General features: G+C 38.6%; 1 protein-coding gene across 1 annotated transcript in view; it reads left to right on the top strand.

Annotated features, from left to right (window-relative positions):
• The window catches only part of LOC113405089 (formin-binding protein 1-like), a 99,703-nt gene that overhangs the window by 57,607 nt on the left and 16,805 nt on the right, over nucleotides 1–25,291 (top strand). Inside the window, exons 2-7 of the mRNA XM_026655385.1 lie at nucleotides 4,624–4,739; nucleotides 15,588–15,641; nucleotides 17,454–17,601; nucleotides 18,005–18,067; nucleotides 20,873–20,977; nucleotides 21,596–21,724. Of these exons, the coding sequence (XP_026511170.1) occupies nucleotides 4,624–4,739; nucleotides 15,588–15,641; nucleotides 17,454–17,601; nucleotides 18,005–18,067; nucleotides 20,873–20,977; nucleotides 21,596–21,724 (615 nt within the window). The remainder of the gene's footprint in view (nucleotides 1–4,623; nucleotides 4,740–15,587; nucleotides 15,642–17,453; nucleotides 17,602–18,004; nucleotides 18,068–20,872; nucleotides 20,978–21,595; nucleotides 21,725–25,291) is intronic.

Here is a 25,291-nt window from a genome sequence, read left to right as displayed (position 1 = left end):
CAAAGTCTACAGGGATGGCTTTGAACAGTTTACAAATCAAGCAAACACAGTCTAGGCAGGTCACGCTCTTCCCCGGTTCTGCACTCAGTAGGTGGAAGGACCTCACAAAGATGTGAACAGGTGTTCCGTTCATTCAAAATCCCCCTACCACAGTGAAAACATCAGATGCTTTGCTTTGAGTTGGGGGACACATCTGGGACCTCTTAAGGTGCAAGGCAAATGGTTTCTACAAGAGCAGCTTCTACACGTAAATCTTTTGAATTGAGAGCTGTCAGAAATGCTTGCTACACTTTCTACCTCTAATCAGATCAAAGTCAATAAAGATCATGACAAGACAGTGTGGCATGCGTGTATCAATCATCAGAGAGGAGCATGTTCCTCATCTCTCTGGGCTGAAGTGATAAAACCCTAGAATTGGTGCATAGCCAAGCACATAGTCATCTCAGATTCTTACCTACCAGGTATTCAGAACACCATCGCAGATGACCTCAACAGACATTTATGTCTAAATTATGAATGGGAATTAAACTCCAGAGTCCTCCACACGATGTTCTTAGCTTGGGAGTTCCTGAAGATCAATACATTTGCCACGGCAACCAACTCAAAATGCATCAGGTATTGTTCCGGGGGGCGAGGGCATCTCGATCCCCTATCTCTAGGAGACACATTTCTCATCTTGTGGATGAAAAGACTTCTCTGTGCATCTCCACTGACATCATTACTGTTAAAGATTCTCAACAAGATCAAATAAAATTGGGCCAGAGTTGTACTGATTACACCAATGTGGCTAGACAAGTCTGGTATCTAATGGGACTCACCTCTTGTCCTTCCTGGAAGCTTCCGATCAGTCCTCACCTACTGACTCAAGATGTCGGTCAAACACTTTACTCCAACTTGCAGATTCTGAGATTCTAAGCATGATTCCTCAGTGGTTCTTAGGAATAGAGCTATCTTGTTCCTCAGAGGTACAAGTTTTATTAAACCATCTACAAGAAATACTTACCTCCAGAAATTGAAATATTATCACATCAGATTTCTCCAATTCATTCTCCTCTTCCTAGGATATTAGATTATCTGTTGGAATTGAAAACATCAGGTGTTTCTGTAAATTCCATTAGGCTTCATTTAACACCAGTAACAGCCTTTCACACACTCAGGGGGTTTTTCACTCTTCGTACTACAGCAAGATTCCTAAGAGGTTTGTTGAATATCTCCTCACAAATCGGAGACATACTCGTAGCTGGGACCTGAACCTAGTCCTTAATTTCCTTTCTGAAGCATCTGTTTGAACCACTAGCTATGTGTTTGTTGTTAGATTTCTCTATGAAGAAAGCCTTTCTGGTAGTGATCTCTTGTGCCCAAAGGGAATGAGAATTGGGGGCTTTAATGGTGGATCCCCCATTTACGGTATTCAACAGAGCTAAAGTGTTGGTATGGGGTCATCCAAGATTGTTACCTACAGTGTCGTCAGAATTCCACATTAATCAAACCATTCATCTCCGGTTTTCTTCCCCAGACTGCATCAGACTAGTCAAGAAGCCATATTCCGTACTCTGGAAGTCAGGAGGGCATTGGCCTTCTACCAAAACGGGACCAAACCATTTAGAAAATGCCCTAGATTATTTGTATCCATTGCAGGCAGAAAAAAAGGGTTTGGTAACTTCAAAATCGAGGCTGTTAAAGTGGATCTGTGGTTGTATTAAAACTTGTTATGACAGAGCTGATATCCAATCGCCTTTGAGAGTGATAGCACATTCTTCAATAGCACTATGTACTTACTTAAGGATGTACCAATTGCAGACATCTGTAGAGCGGCAACTTGGTCCTCTGTTCGTATCTTTTCTAATCATTATGTCCTGGTGTCTGTGGCAAGATCAGATGCTGCTGTAGGCAATTCAGTTCTCTCTTTTCTCTTGGACTCTGCTCTCAACCTCCTGCCTCCTTAGGAGGGTACTGCTCGGGAGTCACCTGAAGTGACACACCCACAGGAACATTACTTGAAGAAGGAGGAGAGTTTACTAACCTTCTGCAGTAACTTGAATTCTTTGAGATGTGTCCCCCTGTCGGTGCTTCACTACCCGTCCTCCTCCTCCTCTGCTTTGAATTTGCCCTTGTGGGACTTTGCAGTGGAGAAGGAAGGTGGTTCGCCTGCTCAGCCCCATATAGCCTTTGTCTTGCATGTGCAGGCTGAATGGGCACCACTACCAAAAATCTCTGATCAATTCCAGTTACTACACATGGTGAGCAACCTCTCTTTCCAGCAGCCTTTGTTTCATTCGGTGCCAAATTATTCTTCTCATGGAAGCAAAAGCAAGATCTCCTATCCCTAGCTGTCCTCGCTCAGAACCTGCAGCTTCTAGAATGAGATGGAGGAAGATGAAGTAAAGAAAGGAAAGTTTTTCAGTGAGGAGGAGTGATCCTTTTGTTAATGGTAGAAGGAGAGAGGTATATTACTTATACAGGTTCATCTTTGTATATGTCAGTAGTAAATAAGTAATTTTCATTAACTGATCCCTCAAATTATTTGTTTTTTATTTGATCCTGTAATATTGGAAAGATATTCTCTGTGGTTGTGTTCTAAAATATTAACAGTTTGGTGTTCCAGAATATTAAGTTAAACCTTGGCAGCAAATCAAAGTAGTGTGGAGTAAGCAGCCGAAACTAGGACAGCAAAGGAATTGTTTTGCTGTTCACTGAAGGAAGTCTTTTTTTAATGGCTCTGACCATTGGCTCCCTATCAAAAACAACTTATTGGGACTTCAGTTGGATACAAGGGTAATATTGTCAAAGTAATTACGAAAACAAAAGCAGAATATAAAAGACCAAAGCTTCTGAGAAAGTTATAATTTATGCTTACATATGATATTTTAATGCCTCCCAAAAAACCCTGTTTTAACAATGTTCAGGGTCTGACTTCAAAGAAATGTAGAGTGAAGGCCGACACTGTCTTTAAATCACCATTATGGCACAAATTAGATGTGTGGGATATATTTAATCTATGCTTCAGTGCCCTAAACCCAACAGGTTGAGATTTGAAAGCAATCTTAATTCTGAATTTCTTCCTTACATTTGTCAAAGCTGATAAAATGTTGTTTGATCTTAAATACCCTAAATGATGGTATATTTTTACTACCAGTATCTTCCAGATATCATTTCAATCAATGTTATATTGTTTAAGTCTGCCAAAGTGCATTGTACCTCAGCATTCCTTGATGCAACTTCAAATCACTGTAGTGTGCATTGGAACAAGAAGATTAAAGTTGTTAGTAGGAAAGGCTGGTATGACTCATTAAGTTAAGGTGCAATATTGAGTCAGGGTTGCCAGGCATGGTGCATAGCTTAAGATAATGAAGTAGTGTTCTATTATGCAAACTTTAAATATGTAAAGGCAACACAATTAGCCTTGCCTATACCTCATCACTTTCTCTGGTATTAATTTTTAATTTTATTTTATAGCTGTACTATTTAACTATCAAGTGTATCTGGACACAGTTTCTATGGGGGACGCTGTATGATAGCTTGTATTTGTTTTTACATTTGCTCGTGGTTTTTTTTAGACTATCGAGAAATTGTTCATGAGGAGGTGTGCTAAATATAGTCAGAATTTACAATAAATATTGTCATATTAAAACACAAATCCTGGACTTCTCTTCAGCATGGCATAGTTTAAACTTTTAATATAAAAATATGAATGTGTGCAGTGTGGTTTACTGAACTGCATCTTCATTTTTTGTTAGATATTTCATTCAAGTTTCCCCTTTTTGTTTTTGGATTCCTTCTTCACCCTCAATGAATGTTTGCTCGACCTGTTGATCTGCCACCTGTAATAGTGAAAATTCAGCTTTGACGGTAGCAATATAACAGGGTTTTTGATCATTTCTAAAGAAATCTGCTTTTTTAAAATCCAGTTTCTGTCTTCTGTTGCCAGTTTGTCATAGCTCTCTTCATTTTTAGGACTAGCTTTGCTCTGTCTGGAGACCGTCACCCGCACCTATCATGGAGTGAGCATTTGCTGATGACTTTGACTATCTGTGTTTGAAATACGGAATGTATCCACCTTTGTTGTACAGTATCACTTAAGTATGTTTTCTGACATTGGGTCATCTTAAGGATGTAAATACTTTTTTGAATGTCTAGAAACCATACCTAGGGTCTGTGTTGAGGAATTTTTAAATTCCTCAAAAATCTCTTGTGAAAGAAATGGTACTTAAATAGTCTGTTAACCAATTACAGAACGCTTGTCTCCACTTATATTTTCAGTGTTGTGTTGGAAACCTTCCTTGATTGAAAAGGATTGTTTATTTTTAAAGTAATACAAATATTAATGGCCATTACTTTTTATGAAAAAAAAAAATCAACTGTGAGTAATTTTTAAATATGAGTACAGGTGCTTTTTACATGAAGAGCCAAAAGTATGTTTGCACATGTGATTTTAGCTTACTAATATTCTGGCATATGAGGGTTGTGATATGCATAGGACTGGCTTTATTATCCCCATTGTAGTGAGTTATATCTAAATATCAAAGACCACAACTTCATAACTAAATGAAATTGATAGAATTTTGTGATTTTTTTTTTTTAAACCTTGTGTAGCTAATTGAATTTCTTTGTTTTGTTTTAAAGGATCAATTTGATAACTTAGACAAGCATACACAGTGGGGCATTGACTTCTTGGAGAGATATGCAAAGTTTGTAAAAGAAAGGATAGAGATTGAACAAAACTATGCAAAACAATTAAGGTAAGTTATATTTTTTTTAAAAAAATCCTACTCAGCAACAGTTATTCTGAATTACATTATCAGATGGGTAGATAAATATTTATGATTCTGTTGTTCAAGGTCTGTTTTTCATCAGTTGTCTGAATTAGATCATTAGTTACTTTTCATGAGAGACAGATTTTTCTGATTTACCGGTCCAAAGTGCTCTCCCCTCCTGCGTCTTTTGAACCTAAAAGATACACTCAATGGAATCTTGAGACTTTTAAAGAACTACTGATACTTCTGCACTGGTTTTGTGGTTTGCTTTTAGCAATCTTTTCACATCAGACAGCTCTTTGGTTTCTTCTCTGTTCAACAGAGTTTAGCAGCAGAAGCTTTAGCATCTATTTGTTATGTTGGATTGGCGGAATTCACTTCTTTGTGTTAGAAATCTGATAGAAGTCATTCGTGAGCAGAATTTAGGAAGGTAGGAATATAAGAATGTAAAGAGCTCAAGAAGTGATTGAAGTGTTCAGAATGCAGCACCATTTCGCAGCTCTGTGTTGGTTTGTTTTGCTCATTCTATCTGTTTAAATGAGGAAACCATTTTATTTGGACAGATAAATCAAAAACTTTTCACAGACAGCACAAACAAGTCACCTCTTTGCTTAAGTAACTGAAGCTTATTTTTTGACCACTTTACAGAGGGGGGCCGCCTTATTGACTTCAGATTTGTCTGTGCCTTGATTTTTTTAATGTTGATCCTTAACTATAAAGGACTGCATTGTCCATATGTGAACTGTATTACCTACTGTGTTCTAAAATTGATATTATCTGTATTATTATGTCAGTATTATATAAAAACAAACCTTTCATTCTTTCATTTTTAATATTGTTTTGGATAAGATTTGTAATTCCTCCTGAAAAGTATAGTGCCTTGGAATTCTTGCATAGTGCACTTTATAAATTAAAAATGTATACCCTTATAATTTGCTCTAATCCAGTGGTCACCAGCTCCCTGCCTGCCCTGGCCCCTTGCCACTCCCGGAAGTGGCCAGCACACTCCTGCGGCCCCTTGGGCGGGGGCAGGGATCTCTGCGCACTGCTCCTGCCTGCAAGCACCGTCCCTGCAGCTCCTGTTGGCCGCAGTTCCCTGTTCCTGGCCAATGGGAGCTGTGGGGGCGGTGCTTGCAGGGAGGAGCAGTGCGCAGAGCCACATGGGCCCCCTCCATGAGCCACAGGGGCGTGTTGGCCGCTTCCGGGAACAGCATGGGGCCAGGGTAGGCAGGGAGCCTGCCTTAGCCCCGCTGCGCCTCCAACTGGGAGCCGCCCGAGGTAAGTGCCACCCAGCGGGAACCCGCACCCCAACCCCGAGCCTCCTCCTAGAGCCAGCACTCCAAACCCCCTCCTGCATCCCAACCCCCAGCCCTGAGCTCCCTCCTGCATGCAAACTCCCTCCCAGAGTTTGCACCCCTCACCCCCTCCTGCATCCCAACCCCCTGCCCCAGGCTCAGCCCAGAGCCCCCTCCCACACTCCGAACATCTCGGCCCTAACCCAGAGCCTGCACCCCCTTCCCGAACCCCAACCCCCTGCCCCAGGCCGGTGAAAGTGAATGAGGGTGGGGGGGAGTGAGTGAGCGGGAAGGTGGCGGGGCCTTGGGGAAAGAGTGGGGTAGATCCTGGGTTGCACTTAAATTCAAAAAGTAATCTTGTACATAAAAAGGTTGGAGACTACTGCTCTAACCAGTCATTTTCTTGAGCACAATTAGAGAGGAGCAAAAGAAGAGGCGTGTTGTGTAAAACTTATAATGTCATAATATGTTACCGGGGAACCAAAGAATGGGCAGGTTATTGATTGTTGCAAAGTTCCAGGAACATGGGTCAGGACAGGTAGAACTGGATATGCAGTAGGTTAACAAAGTCATTCAATGATATGTATATTTAATTTGTCCTTAATTTATGACTGGAAAGAAGTTGGTTTTATTGTGTGTCAAATTATTATACTGTCAATGGATACTTGTAATGATGTTGTTTTTGATACAGTAACTGTTGATGAAAGGGAGGAGGTTTGTTTGGTTTACTTCCTCTTTGTCAAATCAAAACAATTCCAGAGATTAACTCCTTTTTATTTTTATTCTGTTCAGCACATTTCTTTCATGCTAACACTGTTGTAGTGGGAGATACAACTTTCTATTATGTGATGCAGAAGTATAACTAGCGTAACTTCAACACAAAATAAAATTCTGAATTTGTTCAGCTGCTTTAAACTGGAGCGAGGCGGAAAAAGCCACTCCTATGGATTCTGGATGAGCGTTGTTCTCTAATTATGTAATATTCCATGATCTCTAGAGTCATCTAGTTGATGTAAGTCAGTTATAGAAAATGTTTTGCTTAAATCGTAATGGTGATTATCCCCTGTTGACTAATGTGTACTACTGGGTTGTTGTTTTTTCTTCATAGCAGATTAATGTACATTTCAAGCCACCTTGAGACATATTTACCAAAATTGCTATATATAAGAAACAGAGAAATGTTATTTAAATGTAAGCTTAAAAGTTAAGATGGGAATGCAGATTACCACCATATGTATTTGTTTCTCAAATCTGTTTTCCTTTGATTGGAGCTGAAAACTTAAGCTGTTGTTTATTATCCAAATGTGGATGTGGCAAATTTTCTTTTAATGATTACCTTAAGAACCAAAGCATATGAACTCTCATATTCCAAAGAGATTGTTTTTTTTTCTTTTGTACTCAGATACCACATAGTTCCTTTCTATGGTGTTTTGTCTTCAGTTGAGTGCTTTTTCTGATAACTTATTGAGATATTAAATTAAAACAGTTTTGTGATCAGTGCTCACCATAACTGTTAGTTGGTGCTATTCCAATCTTTCAAGCTACTAGAGTGCCATTAAAAGTGGAGCTTTTCCTTTAACTATCAAAAGGCCTGGAAGTTCTAATTGCATTGCTTCATATTCTGTGAAAGTAAACTTTAAATATAATTCACTTCCAAAATCTCCCTTAATGGAATATAAAGATTGCAGGTCAAATTCAGAGTTGGTTGCTCCAACTGTATTGAAGTCATTTAATCAAAACAACTTTTAGAATGTCAATGAAACTGCACCCACTTGTAACGCTGCTTACAGTACTGTATGGACCTAAAGACCATATGCAAAATTCAAGATAACTACACCTCTATACAAATATTTACAGAAAAATGCTGTAATGTAGTGACTTGAGGCACTTGATGAGATTTACATAACTCCATCCTATGTTACAGAAAATAGACACATTTCCTTGAAAGCTAGAACTACTTCCAAAGAGGGTTGAATTGGGAGATCCACGATATACTTTAAAAGTACTAAGCATCTTAACCCCTAGATTTCATTAAGCAATAATTATTTCATCCTTGAGTCTTTTCACCAAACCAGAGAGCAAAGTGGTCTAATCCTGCCACTAAAAAAATTGACCATCCTACTTTCAGCTGCAATAAAATGTTTTTTAATCTAGAGCCCTCATTTTGTCCCCACGTTATTTTTAATTATATTAATTTAGTGCTTGCGCATGGTGCTGAACTAACCCTGTTAGACTGTGAAATAATTTGTTCATATACAGACTTGGGCACAGCACAGGTAGGGGTAGTCCAAGATTCTCCACTCCACCCTACTGGTGTGTGTAAATCCTTTTCTAGAAAGGCCACGGTTAGGGATGAGTTCAGTTTCTGTGCCCTTAGTAATCCTAAGAATCTCTGCTGAAGCCATTAATTAATGTGAAAAGTGGTGCCCGTATGTACACTGTGGATATGTGTCCACTGAGTAAGGGGCCATAACTAGACTGGAAGGATTAGATTTTTATTGGTAAATATTGATTTCACCGTACACACAAACTGATGAAAAAAACATTTCTACTGATACTTTGCCTATTTGTAAATTTCAATTAAGAAAAATGCTGCTTGAAAACTTATTAGAGTTTGATTTAAGGATATTTACTTGATATATTTTGACATGTAAAGTTGACAATTTGTGTTTTAACTGTTATAAAGCTTTAACTTTTTCAATTTCATACTGTTGTTAAATTATTATATATGACCCTCCCATAATTTCCTACAAATGCAAAAATGTAAGTAGATAAAAGTTGGGGGAAAAGATGATTAAACATTGATATTATCCATCAAAATTATTTTTTAAAAATATCAAATTCTGCCAAGCTTAGCCATAACTCATTTCACATAGGCTAGCAACGGCAATGACTTTCAATCATTACTAACCTGGGTGGGATTTAAATTGATGTCCTAGTGGTAAAAAGAGTCATATTCCATTGTCCGCTTTCTAAGCCATCAACTCTTTATTTTCTATCCTCACAATGACAGAATGAGTTTTCTTTATTCTGTAAATGAAAAAGATCCTAATAATATGCTCTGCTAAAATAGACTCTCATTATTTTCCAGTGTGTTTGCTTTGTATTGCAGAAGATAATTACAATGCTAAACAAACTGTTCATCATAAACTCTTTTAATAAATCTTGTGACCTTAAAGATTCAAAACATTGTGGGTTGGGGGTGGAAGAAAAGATTAATCTGAGTTGTCATTAAGAACCTGACAGAATAAAACGCTTCATAGTCTAGATTCTTACTCTTCAGCTTCACTTTAAGTCCACCATGCCTGTAGTGAGCTCCATCTGGGCAGATCCCTATGTCAATGCCTTACTGATGGGGGTATAATTGCCAGTCCCTGCTCCTACATAGAGCTAGGTGAATTTTAAAAAAAATTCTTTTTGCAAATGGTATTTTTGCTGAAAAATGTATTTTTTGGATCTCTGAATCTATTCACAATTCAGATAGAATTCAACAAATAATTTTTACTACTTTTTTTATTTCAAAAATGTCAAAAAATTTCATTTTGACCATTTTGAAATGTTATATTTCAACTTTTTATGTTGAAATGGTATTCCACTTTGAAATTTGGCCAATTAAAAAAAAAGTGTGTGTGTGTGTGTGTGTGTGTGTGTGTGTGTGTGTGAGAAAACACCTGAAAATGATCACATTGAAAAAAAAATGTTTGTGGTTGACCCAAAATGTTTTGGTTTATTTGAAACAGTTTCTTCCCCCCCCCCCCCCAATTCTCAATTCAGCAAAACGTTTGGAAAAAATAAAATTTGGTCCAGACCTAACAGACTTCTTATTTATTAGATTTTTTTTTGGTTTGGCCTCGTCATCTGGACAGACCAATATATTTAGATTCCAAGAGCTAAACTCAAGTTTAGATACAAATGTCAAACATTTTTCTTTTTTCCAAGAGATACCTGTCAGCAAATACTTTCTAGAGTGCTGCCCGAGCTTCTATTCCTCATGTCCTCACAAACCCCCTGGCACCTAAGGGTTATTTTCCAGGACATCAGTTCATTTTCTCTTTGCTTTTCAAGACTTGGTGTTCTCATTTTAGAATAGCCTTTTGTGCTCCTTTGATCGTTCTCTCCATGCCTTCCGTTTTTCCTCTGACTCTTGCACTCATGATCTGTCTTTCCATGTGTATTATCTTTTGCACTTATTGAAGCCTAAGCTATTTACTGTTTGCTGAGTCCTTAGAAAATCTGACAAAATTTGATGCGTCAAATTACAAATTCATGTGAGCCCAAATGCAGTCAGGATCCAACTGCTGGCTAATTTGGTTTAAATGCTACAGTGTGTGTTGTTTTTGTTTGGGGGGAAGGTTGTCATAAGGTATTTCTGTCTTCCTAGAAATGATTAATAAAAATAGCATCACACTGGAAAAATAAAACTAGAACAGAAATCAGCATGCTACTAAGTCATCAGTAATCATGACCCTCCCCCACTGCCATTCTAAACTGTATGCTTTATATTAAGTGGTTTTCCTTTCTTATCAGTAACATGCCAGAAAATCTTCTCTTGAAAAGGCTCTTGCACAGTTGCCTAGTTACAGCATTGTTATGCTTGTTATGGATTTCACCTTCTGAATAATAATGAGGTGTATTTTACGAGTTCCCTGTTTATAACGTAAGCCTCGATATAAAGAGTGTAAGGCAGGAATATAAAATAATACCAGAAAAAGCAACATAGGAAAATGATTTTGGGTGCCAAGGAAGAGGTTTTGTCTTTTTTGACATGAGAAAAAACACAAACCTATCCAGATATATGGAGCCTTGTCTGCTTTTAATCTCTACCAGCACAGCAAGTAGAATTTGCACGCAGACAATGGGCTCTGTGATATTGGAGAGAAATTTTTGTCTATACCTCGAGAGTCAGTATTGCCCTCTGAAGTAATTTTTATTCATAAAATGATTTAGAACAGTAAAAGTTGAATTTGTGAAATAGTTCTGGGCATCATAGGTATACAAGTATTTAGCTCTGTATTTTATTGGTGGTGTTTATATAATCTCTTACATTACACATTTTCAGAAGTTTTGGATGGAAAAATGAGCTCCTCCTTCAGCTAATATTAGGAGCTATATTTTAATATAAAGCAGGAAGGAGATGCCATTATGAGCTCAGTCTTTTGAAGGGAATAGCATGATGAGCAGAGATATGCTAAGTTGAGGAGGTAGTTGGAAAAGTGGCTATAAAAATGGCATTGTAGGTTAGTTTATTGTAGAGGGTGCTGGTAGTGATGCCTGTTGTTATAGTTAAAGTTGCCTAACACTTCCGATTATAAGACACTGTTTTCAGTTGCTTATAACTTTGCCAAACTTTACTTATTCAGGCTGAACTTTCCATGCCTGATGTCTGCTTCAGGCTGAATATTTTTTGAAAGTTTCAGCAAGATCATTTCTGCCATTTCTAAGAATAAAATTATGAAAAATACTTTGCTTTGTCTGTGTTAGAAAATTCTTACACCATTTCGTTAAGAAGCTCTAGCACCTCCAAGCTTTGCAGCACTGACTTGGAATCGGGCAGAGGGCTGATCCTAGTGTCAGGCATGTGCCTTTTGCCATCCTTGTGAAAATCTGCCAACGCTTGGACAAACAATAAGCCTCTTAAAAAATCATAGTTTGCACATGCTCAGTAGAGGTTAGTTAGTTTGACAGCAAAATTCTCGGAAGATTCTGTCTGCACTGAATGTGCTCTATCCCCACATAGTTCCATTGTGTCAACTAGACCGTTCGTACGCTATCCCACAGAGCGACTGAACATGATCCATCCTCGCACAATGGGGTGAGCATAGGACTGAGACTGGAGCTGAGGGAACAAGAGGTGAAAGATATGTAGCTACTAAACACACTTCTTCTGGAACGTCACATTGGACCCAGGATTCCCGAGATTCAACATTCCTCTGCTGTCAGTAAATAGATGGTAAACCGACTGGGAAAACGTCTTCTTGAGTGATTAACTGATATAGTGGATGACATCCTACTATGCATATCAGTTACTATGGTAGCTCAAGTAGAGGAGGTCTGTGCAGTAGGTCTAAAGGTTCCAGTTTTGCTGATAACCATATTGACCCCCATATAGGTCATGATGGATTATTTTTTTACTTTGCTTTTTAAAAAGTAGGAAATTGCATGTAAAAATAAAACAGTATAGTAAAATAATGTTAATGTTGCAAAGTCAAGCACTCAAAAATTAGGAAAGTTAGGAACTGCTCTGGATATGAATCAGGGTTGTGTAGTGAATGAGGTGATTGTCTGCGTGACCCCTGCCTCATATGTTGTGGAAGTTGGAAGGTGTGCATTGAATGAGGCAGGTTACTGCAGGAAGAGAAAGGAGCCATCTCATGATTCAAGTAGCTGAGTGCCACTCTGGAGAACTGAGTTCTCTGTCTGCCTCTGCCACAGAGTTCCTGTGGGATGTTGGGCATTGCCAAGCCATGCAGCATTCCATGTACATGAGGAGAGGGAAGTAAACCCACTGTTCCTTGGCTCACAGATCAGATTAAGATCTCTTCTTCCACACTGGCTGCTGCTTATATTTTTGTGCACTTCTCCACTGAGCATTGCTTCATACCCCTTTCATACAGAGGCAAGTATCATTCCCCCCAATTTACATATAAGTTAAGAGAGGTTGAACAAGGTCACTTCTGGTGAAACTGGGACTAGAACCCAAGTCTCTACTATGACAGGCCCAAGTCTTGCCTACTTTGTCATACTGCCTCTTCTACAGAATGTTGCAAATCTGTGTACTTACAACTACTTTTCTAACTTCTAGGTACACTTCCTTCACAGAGGTAGGAATAGAATGCAAAAATCCTGATCTCCAGCATTCTAGTGCTGCTTGTCAGTGGGTTACACAACAATTTGCTGAAGTGTCACAACCTCCCCAAAGGGCCTGGTCCAAATAGAGAAATAACACTTCTTTAGCTCAAGTGTTAGATTGTCTGTGCTGGGAATTGCACGGTTCAGAAATTAAACCTTAATGCTGACCTGGGGAGGGTGAGAGTTGGGGAGGGTTTCTTCTGTTTGCACATGATGGAATTTCTTCCCCTTCCCCATTTTTCTCTTTGAATAACTAGCTTATTTAATTCACAGTGAGAAAACATCCTTAGACACTTTTATGGTTTAAAAAACATCCTATGTGATAATTGTGTTGCAACAAAACATAGGTGATCCACATTTTGGTGCTTTGTCACTCTGAAAAGTGTGAAGGGTGAGAGTATTAGTAAAATAAGTAGACACAGTATGGTTTTTGAGTTACACAGCAGAGCAAGAGAGTGCTGTTCTTGCAGTCAACCTTCCAGTGTAACTGCACTTTTAAATCCTAGGACTGTGAACAAAGGGAAGCCTGGGCAACTGCCATCCTAAAGGAATATGTAAATAATATACTAATTTGTACTGTTTTTCATTGTTTGGATTGTAAATATATAGTGTGTTGTTTCAGTGGATAAAAATCTGTGGCAAATGAAATACAGGATGGGGTATGCAGTATTGGTATTAGCAGCCTAAAATGGAAAATATACAGGAGTTAGTTCTGCTATTTGCCTTTCACATTGCAGCTACTAAATGGATTTAATGGTGAAGAAAGTGCAGTATACACAGTATTTTACCGAAATATCTGGGGAAGAAATTCATATGCTTTCAAAATGCTTATAAACAAACCTGACACCTCTTCAGACTGTACTCATTGCCATCTTCTGTTGGCTGCAGAAGACTCTTAACAATAAAGTTGGGTGATACAGATTCTGTTGTGAAAGGTTTTAATAAGTACTGACAAGAACTAATGCTCTGCAAAAGTCCATGACTATTACGGAAGGAAAGCTAAAGAGTTTTCTGCTAACATGACCACATTGGATACTAGAGCTACTGAAGTAGACTTTTAAATTAATTAGCAGAAAATCTTCAGTAAATTCAAGCAAAAACTGAAGAGAATAACAGGTTGCATAAAACATGATAAAATCTGATCGTATGATAGAGACTATTGGAATTACTGGAAAATCAAATAAAATGTAGAAATATTAGATTTAAAGATGTGCCAGTGGCCAGAGAAGTGCCAGATCCTCTTGTATTTTGTTAAAATTATGGTTGGTTTATTTCACTTTGACACAGAAAATTATTCTGTATTTGCTGAAAAAGATACAAAATTCCTTCTAGACAGAGGCAGGGAGATCAGTAATGGAGCTATAATTGCAACTTTTGTGGTTTATAAAAAGAGAGAATTTTGAAGGCTGTTAGAATAAAAAAGATACTGCAGTATGAAGATGTGATCTTTGTCCGCATACTGAAAATAGGGGGGTGGGGAGAATTAATTGTGGGTTTGTTTTTTTTAAAGGCAGGACTCTCATGGTGTCCTACAGGTATCTTTCTGGCTTTCAGAAAAGTTGTTACCGGTGGCAATAAATCTTATTTTTGGGGACAGTAAATCTGGTGCAGCCGGGCTGGAGTGGGGGGAATATATGCTTTGGAGAAGGATTGTATTTGAAAATTGACACTCGAGTATTGTTTCTCTCTCTCTTTTTTCCCCCTTTTTGTAAGATTGTGGGCATGTTATGTTGCATTGGCATGTCACAGGATTCTTTATAATGTTGTTCTACTGCATTTCAAAATTTAGGCACTAATCCTGCAGTTATTTCTGTAGCAGTGCATCCCTGTGTTATCAGTGTCTGACTAGAGGACTTAGTGCAGCAAATGTGTTGATCAAGACTGCATTGAGTAGCATGAGGTGCACGGCTATGTCCATTAAAGTAAATGATGCTCCTCAAAAGCACAGCAGTCTGTCCACGTGCTACACAGAGCATATTAGGGGCCTCAGTCTCTTTTTTTTTAGATTATCTTTTCGTAGCTTTTGAACTGTTGATATTTCCAGGGACACTGATGATGTTTTCAGGTGCAAGGTATTGCCTCCATTTAAAAAAAGATTCTGCATCTCGCACCCTAAGAATCTGCTCATTTTCAAAACAATGACTGTAGTGTAGTTAAAATAACTTTTCTGAATGTCTGCTGAAAGCCAAACCCTGGTCACTGGCTTTCTCCAAACAGTCATGAATGTGGTACCCAGAATGACTGTATGATTTGCACTTTGCTTAGCTGTGCCTGTCTGTATCATTTGTGTCTCCAGGTAGGATAGTAAATGGTAATATAAACCCTGCTGTTTGTGAGCCTTTTAAGTTGGAGGTGAATAAATGAGGTGATTTAGTTACTATGGCAACAGGTGCCTTAAAATATATATTACTCTGTTGGCTTCACTGCGTTTACACCAAAATGAGTTTGCCCTGTGAAGTCGTATCAAATTCTTGGTTCAAATAGTTTATAGTATGTGACCCTAGTGCTACAAAGAGACCTTCACTGGTATAAGGCTCTGCCCATGAATATCCATTGCAGCACTGGGGCCTATTTTTTATCGCTATGTCCCTCTCCAATTTTTATTTTATTTTTATTTATTATTTTTTTTGAAACTGCAACTAGAAAAATGCTTTTATAATACAGTATATATACTTTTCACCTTTAACAGAAATCTGGTTAAGAAGTACTGTCCCAAACGTTCATCAAAAGATGAAGAGCCCAGGTAAAATATATGTATTTAAAGTTTTACATATATAAATAGCAAATACCACTGTATATTGTTTAATCTTTAATGGAACTTTTTCTGTGTAATATTTTTGACGGATAAATTAGCAAATGAATGAAATCAGGACCTCCTCTGTTTGGGTTCTTGTTCCATTACAATTAAATATCACACTTTACTGTTCCCACTATTGATGTCTTAAAGTGATGATAGTGTGGTAATTTGTATTAGCAGCTTTCCAAATTAAACTTCATTTAGCATAAGAGTTTGAAAGTGAAGTTTTAGTGCAATATATATATCTGGCATTACTTTTATAGGATTGGGAATAATTTGGCCATAATGTGTGTGTTTCTTTTTCTTACAATTTTTATTAACCTTTTGAGAATCCTGGGAACGTGTTACCAGTGCAGCTCTGCAGACTTGGGTTTTGATTGTGTGCTGAATTGTCATTTATTTTTGGCTAGTGAAACTCAAGTGTGTTACTCTGGCAACTTGCTTTGCCTCTGAGAAGCAAAGTAGATTTGGATGACCATTTGTGGTAGTAACACTGCATGTTAAGCAACTCCATTGTCAGTAGTGTAAAGATGCATCTACACTGCAGTGGGGAGATGTGATTCCCAGTTCAGGTAGACGTACACGCTTGAGCTAGCATGCTAAAAAATAGCAGCGTGGCTGCGGTGGCACAGCTGGCATCTTGTGCTAGCTGCCTATGTATGTATGTAAGATCTCCCATGGAGTTGTCCTTTGGAGGCTGGCCTGAGCCACCACCAATGCTGCCATTTTTAGCACACTAGTTCCAGCAGAGCTAGCACATGTAAGCCTACAATCACTCCCAACTACAGTGTAGACATAGCCTAAGAGAAGTGCTTGTTTTGCTATCCTTGTCATTGATGATTTTTGATGTCTGATTAAAACACAGTGCTAGTTTTTAAAGTATAAATAATTGGACTATGAATGAAAGAATGGTGAAAACCTAAGGATATCATGTGGGATGGATTTCACGTTGCAGCCAGGGAAGTGCTATGCAGAAATGCCTTGGGGAACCCCACCAGAAACACCTCAAGTTCTATTCAAACCCACCTCAAAGAAATCTGGACTGCAGGAGTCAGGATTTCCAACTCCACAATGGAATTCAGGCCCTGCCAGCTTTAAAAAGATGGCAATATTCCATAATTAAAGAGAGATGCATATTTTAATATGGTGACTGTTTTTGTTTCTTTCCTCCCTTCCACACACACTTTCTACCCTTATTTTTGCCCCTCCCCCTCCCCCTTTTTAGTGCCAGCCATAGTGGCACCTTACCTCCAGCCAAGAGGTGGGCAGGCAAACAGGCAGCTGTCTCCAGAGCTGATAGCAAACTTGTTCTGTAGATCATCCATCGGGATGCATATGAGTGGTATGATTGGCATGTTCCACCCTCAAGACCAAGCACATCATCTCTGCAACAAGTTCAGCCTCCGAGCCTAGGGACCTAAGTCCGTTCCCAAGCTCAGGCCTCTCAGTTGGCAGCTTAGGAGATACCACTATACTGCAGGGCCTTCCAGGTAGTATTCTTATTCTTTCTTTTCCACTCCCCAAAATCCATGTTCTTATAAACTGTGTATGAAGAGACATTAGAATGTGGTACGTCTTAGGCCCAACATAGGCTTTCCCCACTGTGCATTTTCACTGTAGTTCAACATTAGTCTAAGGTTTATTTTACAGTGTATCTAATTTTAACACACTCTATGTTCTCTTAATGGCTAAATAAAGAAATCCTTAGTGAAAGTAAAAATCAATTTCACCTTGTGTTTTTAATGTGTATTTTGTCAGGTTTACATCATGTCTAGCCTTTTTTAACATCCTTAATGAGTTAAATGACTATGCAGGACAACGAGAAGTAGTAGCAGAAGAAATGGGACACAGAGTGTATGGAGAACTAATGAGATATTCTCATGATCTAAAAACAGAAAGAAAAATGGTAATTCCTATATTCTTATGCAACAATAGTGTATAAAATGACTGTTTTCATTCAAAGAATCTGTATATTTATTTGTCCAGTCAGTAGTATAAATGTGACAGTAGTTTCAATTATAAGTTTTATGTGCAACTTAATATAACATCAGAGTAGCTCTCTTTAATACATAGTTACTTGTTATGATGTTCAAAATACAAATATAGAATAGTACCCATTAATAACTTTTGAGTACAAAAATAACCTTGGTCTATAGTGCTGTTCTTGCATGGATGGTAATATCTCCAATAAAGTACCTTGATAAATTAGTAAGCAATTGACAAAGCATACTGAATGTAAACTAGAACAGAAACCAGTAATGTTAACAGTATCTGAGATTTGTGAAAATGTCTTATTTATGCCCTTACAGCATCTTCAAGAGGGGCGAAAAGCTCAGCAGTATCTTGACATGTGCTGGAAACAGATGGATAATGTGAGTTTTTCTGTTAATATTAATAGCGGACAGTTCTACACAACTGTTGCCATTACGTTTGCTTTTGTGTTTTTGATCAGTCTGTGTTTAGTGTTTAGCTGTATCACTGAATGATCACATTAGATTTATTGTTCAGTAGCCAAGACAGAATACAATGTACTTATAGTTCATTACTTAATTCATTTCTCTGTAAGTTGTTGTTCTCTGTCGGAATTACCCTTTTGGGGTATTTGGGGTAATGTGACGTAGAGAAGTAGCTTTCAAATATATTAGAATTTTCTTGAAAATAACACTCAATCCTATACCCCAGAGGCATCTACTAGCAATCCTTCAGCCTAGCAATCCTTCAGCTATCAGTCCCTTTTCTCCTAGCCTGCTCTCATTGTAACTACCTACAGTTTATCTAAGAAGTAGCTTATTTTGTGGAGCAGTGTCACTAGTTATGTTCATCTTTTCACATTTTTATAGATTTCCTGCTGCCTCCTTAGTAGTTGTAGTAGATTTTCTTAAGTTTCTGTTCTTACTAATTAACCTCAAATTAACCCAACTGTGTTTAAAGACTTGAAGGTATGTAGCATTTATTTATGCATCATTTAGGAAATCAAAGCTTTAAGTCTGTCATCAGCACTGTACTTGATCAAGATGGCTTGTAACAAAAGGTTTATTCGAGAATGCCACTATAACTAATGTGTATTATATAGTCCTTTTTTGTTTATTTCACTTTCAGTCAGTATAAACTCAGTTTAATAGAGGAATACAGGCAGAGTACTCCAGGGTTCCATTCTTTGAAAGGCCCAGTTTAAAAGGAGGCAGAACATAAACTCTACTTTCCATGAATCAGTGATACTTTTGAAGTGATATTGACACAGATTCCCCCTGTGCCAATGCACCATCCTTAGAATGTGTTGCATCTTGGTCAGATATCCTGAAACAATGGTGGAGAGATGGAAGATTCATATTTAGGAAGGCAGAGTCAGAAGAATTAAAGAAATTTTTGAAGACACATGCTTTACATAAAGAAGAGAGGATAAGCAATAGGATTTCAAAATACTTCATTTGTAAAGTGTCAAGAGAGGGTAGCAGTTGGTTGCTGAAAATTGTTCCAAAAGGTTCAACATTCTTTTTTGGAAATCTTAACTATTGTTACTAAATTTTTGGAAAGGAAGGTGCTAATCAGGAGGAAAATTACAAAAACATTTGCACTTCTGAAACATTTCCATTGAACCAGTGCCAAACGGAAGGAAGGAAGAGAGAAGGGAAATCATTAAATCATTTTAAGGTGAACTAATTTTAGAACAGAAGTGAAAACTGAGTTAATCCCAGATTTCTATGCTGAGTGGTCCCCATTTACCAGACTGAGGGACATGCAGTGCAGAAATAAAATTTTAATTGACCTTTTTTTCCCCCTTCTCCGTGAAATCCACAGGGCACTGCTCAGTTCACTGAAGATGGTTATTTAAAACTTATTTCTGTGCTGAATGCCCCTCCACTGATGGGTAAATTGGAGAGACTGTTTGTCTCAGTTTTAATTTTTAGCTTTCCAGTTCATCTTTGAAACTTCAGTATTACAAACACTAACTTCCCTCTGAATGTCAGAATAAATTAGAATTACATATCACTGCACAGGAAAAATCTTGGTGATTTTTCTGGAGTCAATCATCTGTCTTGGAAATAAAGGTGACTGAAACTGAAGAATTCTCAATATCTGCAGAGGAATATATTTCAGTCACTATGGAAAACAGCGTTACCGGTCCTGAAAAACACCATTCAGGCAGATGCTAGCACTTCATGTGCTCACATACTTTCATCATTTATTGGTGTGTATGTATCTTCCTTAATGTATTGTTTCAAGTCCCATCTAATTCCGGCTTAAAAATGAGGAATTAATAGGGCTTTGGTAAACCTGATGGGTAACAGCCTTTTCTCACCCTGGATGTTTAATAATGGGGCATAAAATAGAGCCATCAGGTGTCAACAGTCAGAGACCACTTTACAGTAAATGTGTTGAGAATTGCAGTCTCAGTAGATTGGCAATACTGACAGTGCACTTCTCTGTGAGATACTCTCAAAATATATGAAGATACGTTGTCTCTGGCTACAGAGTCTCACAACAAACCTCTGAAGGCTTAATCTATGCTGTGAAATCTTACCATATCTGACAGATTTGTGATCAGTAAGGTTAGCTGATATGATGCCAAGTATGGGTTAGTGTGGTCAGTGTAGACCAGGACGACCATTGTTCAGCATCGTGTCAGAGGGTCTAATAGTGGTTAGCTGAAACATTGCTGAACACTCTTTGTTCTGGTCTATGCTCACTGGTAAACCGTGCTCAGTGTCTTGTCAATTAACATCATTGTAACAAATTGGTTAAATAAATTTATTTTAAAATTTTACAGATGTCTGGGTCCGGTCCAGATTTGGATTTTCTTCCCCGGTCTCTCCCCTCCTTCCCCCCCCCCCCCCCCAAATCTGAGCTAAAATCTGGACCCAGCTTTTCTTTATAATTAAATTTGTCTCTGTAATTGGGTGTTCATAATTTGGTTGCTTGTATAATATTTTTAAAACCTATTTTGAACATTTCTGTGCTGGCACCCCATTAAGGTAAATGGAGCAAGTTAAAACCCCTGGAGAAAGAGTGGTTTGACTGCAGATCGAACAAGACAGCAGTGCTTTGATTTTCAAAGTGAAGGCTCCTCTCAGCCGAGATTAATGGAAACTTTAAATGGAAGCTTAGATATCTAGGTTTTGAAGTTGCTGTAACTGTCTGTTGGTTTGTCTGCAATATGGTTTTCATGATTTTTATAGAGCAAAAAGAAATTTGAAAGAGAGTGCAGAGAGGCAGAAAAGGCACAGCAAAGCTATGAAAGACTGGACAACGACACCAATGCAACCAAGGCCGATGTTGAGAAGGTAAAACCCATGACACTTCTTCCTCTCCTCCTTCTTGTTGTTACTATTATTAGAAAATGTTAATTTTTGATGGCTTTATGTTTTGTAGCAATATTTGAACAGCATAATATATCTATTTACATATTTTAGGCAATATCAAAGTAACAGTATAATTCATCTTTTAAAACTTAATGTACAGTGTAATGAGGTAGTGTGTCAGCATATTGACATATTTTAGTCTTTTAATTATTCAAAGGATGATCACAGAGCAAATTACAGGTAATGTCTAAGACAGAAGCTGTAGATGGGGTTATTCGTCTGATGTAATTTGTGGTGTAATGTGCTTAGAATCTAGTTTAATGGATTCTATTGTACTCTTCTGAACCACCTTTAGTCCAATGGCTGCAGAGGAAGTTTTTATGGCAGTTCCTAAATATGACCTGTAGATTGACATTACAAATTTAGTGGCACTCACATTCCTTCCCTTTTTGTTAATTATAGGAAGAAATGTTTGTGCCTCCACAGCTACTGTGACTAATGTTTTTATGTAATTGGTGGGAAAGCTAGTTAAAGTAATGTTACATTTCTTTTGAGAGAACACAAATGAGGCATGTTTGTACTGATGTGACTTCCCATTAGGCTAAGCAACAATTAAACCTGCGTACACACATGGCAGATGAAAACAAAAATGAATATGCTGCACAACTACAGAACTTTAATGGAGAGCAACACAAACATTACTACATTGTCATTCCTCAGATTTACAAGGTAAAACAATATTTAATACAATTAATTTCTTTATTTTTTGAGGGGGAAGAGGATTTCAAAATTTAAAGAAAGAGATCATCTTGGTAGATTAAATTGATATAAGATATCTAAAGCATATATGTCTAGGTTTGTATTAGCTTACATGTATTGTTCATAGCAATTAGATTTAGAAATGTAATTAAAATTCTGTTATAGTTTCTGTGAATATTGTTATAAATAGCAAGCTTCCTTTTGTTTGCTTAAATACCAGAATCATATTGCAAAAGAAGAAAATGTTTCTTTCAAGGACATAGATTCTGTGCAGCATTCATTTAATATAAAGTGATCAATGGATGACAACAAATGGGAAATCCCTCAAAGGTCTTGAAGTCTGTTGAAGCATTTGGGATAACACTGGGAACTTCACAGGCTACTCCTATAACCACATTGGTCGTTGGGGCACCATCATTGATGAGCAATCAACCAATTGTCTCCACCCCTGATGATTGTGTGTCAGTGCTTGAGTCTCTGCGAAGTCCATTCCTGTCCACTCTTTTATGTTGTCAATCCATCTCTTCTTCTGTCTACCTCTTCTTCTCTTCCCCTGTACTGTCCCTTGGAGGATGATCTTGGATAGGCCAGATGATCTTGTTACATGGCCATACCACTTCAGCTTGTGCTCCTTCACGGTCATCAGGAGGTCTTCATATGACCTAGCGCATTGGGTGACGATTTTACGGAAGTATCTCATCTCTACTACCTGCATTTTTCATTCAAGTTTTGTTGTAAGGGTCCATGTCTCGCACACATACAGAAAAATGGAGATGACCATTGCGTGCAGCAGTGTCAGTTTGGATTCCAGGGAGATGTTCTTATTCCTCCAAATTGGCTTTAGCTTTGCCACTGCTGCTGTTATTTGCACAGTTCTTGCCTGAATTTCAGTGATGATTGCCCCTAAATAATTGAACTGCTTCACTGTCTCCATCTGTTGTCCACTGACAGTGATATGTGAGCTGATCCCATCATGTTTGTTTGTCATCAGCTTGGTTTTCTCTGCACTGATTTCCATGCCATATTTTGTGGAGGTTTCAGCCAATTGTTTCACAGGATTGGCAAGTTCATCTTCGCTGTCTGCCAAGCCATCAATGTCATCAGCGAACCGAAGATTTGAGATTGTTTGCCCCCAGGGGTGACTGTGCATATGTGATCTTCTAGGGCATCAGTCATTATGCACTCCAAGTAGATGTTGAACAGTGTGGGCGAAAGAAGGCAGCCTTGCCGGACTCCAACAGTGGTGCAAAACCACTCTCCTATTGTGTCATTGACGAGAACTGCACTGCTGGCCTTGGCATACAGTTGTTTAATGGTAAGAATAAGCTTACGACCAACGTTGTACTTCTTCATGGTTGCCCAGAGAGCTTCGTGCCATACTCTGTCAAATGCCTTCTTGAAGTCAACAAAGACGTGGTAGATGTCCTGCTGGTGTTATAAGTATTTCTCACATAGAACACGAAGGTTGAAAATCTGTTCTGTAGTACTTCTTCCAGCACGAAAGACAGCTGTTCTTCAGCGATGATATTGTCTGCTTGTGGCTTCAATCTGTTCAATATGACTTTCAACATCACTTTGCTGGGATGGCTAATTAAGCTTATGGTCCGGTAATTTTGACACAATTGCAGGTTGTCTGTCTTTGGCAGAGTGATGATTAGTGACTGTGTCCACGTGGAGGGCCACTCACCGGTCTGCCAGATCTTGTTGCAGATCTTGGTGAGTACATCTATTACTATTTCTCCTCCGAATTTCATCAATTCGGCTGGGATGTTGTCAATACCTGCAGCCTTTCCATTCTTGAGTGATTTCACAGCTGTCTCCACTTCTTCACATAGTATTGGAAAGTCATCCTCCTCTATTCAATCTGGGCTGTCTAATATACTAGGATCTGCATTTGTCTGGTGGTTGTATAGATCAGAGCAGTAGTTTGTCCACCTATTGATTATGTCCCTTTCTTCTGTAACTGTTCCCTTCTTTGTCTTGAATTGCGTTAGCTTTGGTCCATCTTTTCTTCATCAGATCTTTTACAACTGGGAAGGCTCCTTTGCTATTTTTATTATTGATACACTCTTCAATTTTAGAGCATTGTTTTTCAATCCATATCTCCTTGGCCACCTTCATTCCTTTCTTGATCTTTCTGCCAATTACTCTGTATTTATCAGCTCCCTCAGTGCTGTTCTTGTCTCTCTTAAGTTCTCTTCTAATATCACACATTTGTAGTGTTTCATTTGTGACCCATGGTTTTGTCTTCTTACGATGTTTCCCAAGGATGTCCATTGCTGCCTCATTCATTACAGCCTTGAAATTGTTGGTCATTGTTTCTACGTCTTCCTCTAGAGCAAGCAGTGGGGCAAATTTTCTGCCGATCATTGCTTGGAATGACTCTGCAACGTTTCGGTCTCTGAGTCTGGTGAACTTTGGCCTGATGATTTTCCTTAACTGCAGCCAAAAATTTAGCATTACAAGGTCATGATCACTTCCAATATCAGCACCAGGAAAGCTCCTTGCTTTAGCTCTGTTAATCCCAGAACGAAATCGGTGCGTGCCAGGTTGATCATCTGGATGCTGTATGTGCTCCTAATGTATTTGCAAGAACCAGATTGTTATAGATGACAAACTCCAAAAGTCTCAATCCTCTCTCATTGGTTACCGCATTACAGAAAGGGCCGCAATAACCTTGCCAATCTGCCTATGCGTCAGTACCCACTTTAGCATTCCAATCTCCTTGTACAATCAGGATCTTTCTTGTGTACCTTATCAATGATGTCTTGAAGCTGACTGTAAAAATCTTCAATTTGATCATCGTTATAGTCTGTTGTAGGGGCATAGACTTGTACCACTGTCATTAAACGGTACTGCCTTTAGATGGACATGGGTCCGGGGGCAGAATAGTTCCACTGCTCCTCCTGCATCTCATAAGAGGCGACTAAAATGGGGCTGCCTGGAGAGGGATGGGCTCCACCAGGTTAGAAATTTGCCCAAGACTCACCATATGGTAAGCAAGTCAACACTGTCCATACCGGATTGATTGCAGCCCAGCTTGTTAATGACTGTGCCATCCGTCTCCCACCAGGGCAGATGCGACAAGTATACTACTGGTGTAACCCCAACAAAGAGGATCCGTGGAAGAGATAACATCACCACAGCCACATGGAATGTAAGGACATTGAGACAATTGGGAGGTTGAAAGAACGCACATCTGAAATGGTACAATACACCTGGCACCTCCTAGGAATCTCTGAGGTCAGATGGAAGAACTTTGGAGAGGTATTAACGGAAGAAGGCCATATACTCTATTACAGTGGAGAGGACAAACATGTCAACGGTGTAGGATTTCTTGTGCATAAAGATATCAAGAATTCAGTATTGGGATGCCGCCCAATGTCCAGCAGGCTTATTTCCATCCGTCACAAGCTACTACTCAGAATCAAAGTGAGAGGAAACAGAGGAAGAATGAAAACCTTGAATTCATTTACACGTTTAATAACCTGAGCAAACTTGAGATTTTCCAGGAGCATGGGAGAGGATCGCAAAAGA

The sequence above is a fragment of the Terrapene carolina genome, unplaced genomic scaffold (genome assembly GCF_002925995.2).
Source record: "Terrapene carolina triunguis isolate 2854851 unplaced genomic scaffold, T_m_triunguis-2.0 Scaffold210, whole genome shotgun sequence".
In the NCBI taxonomy this organism is placed as follows: Eukaryota; Metazoa; Chordata; order Testudines; family Emydidae; genus Terrapene; species Terrapene triunguis.
This window is presented reverse-complemented; position numbering and strand designations above follow the sequence as displayed.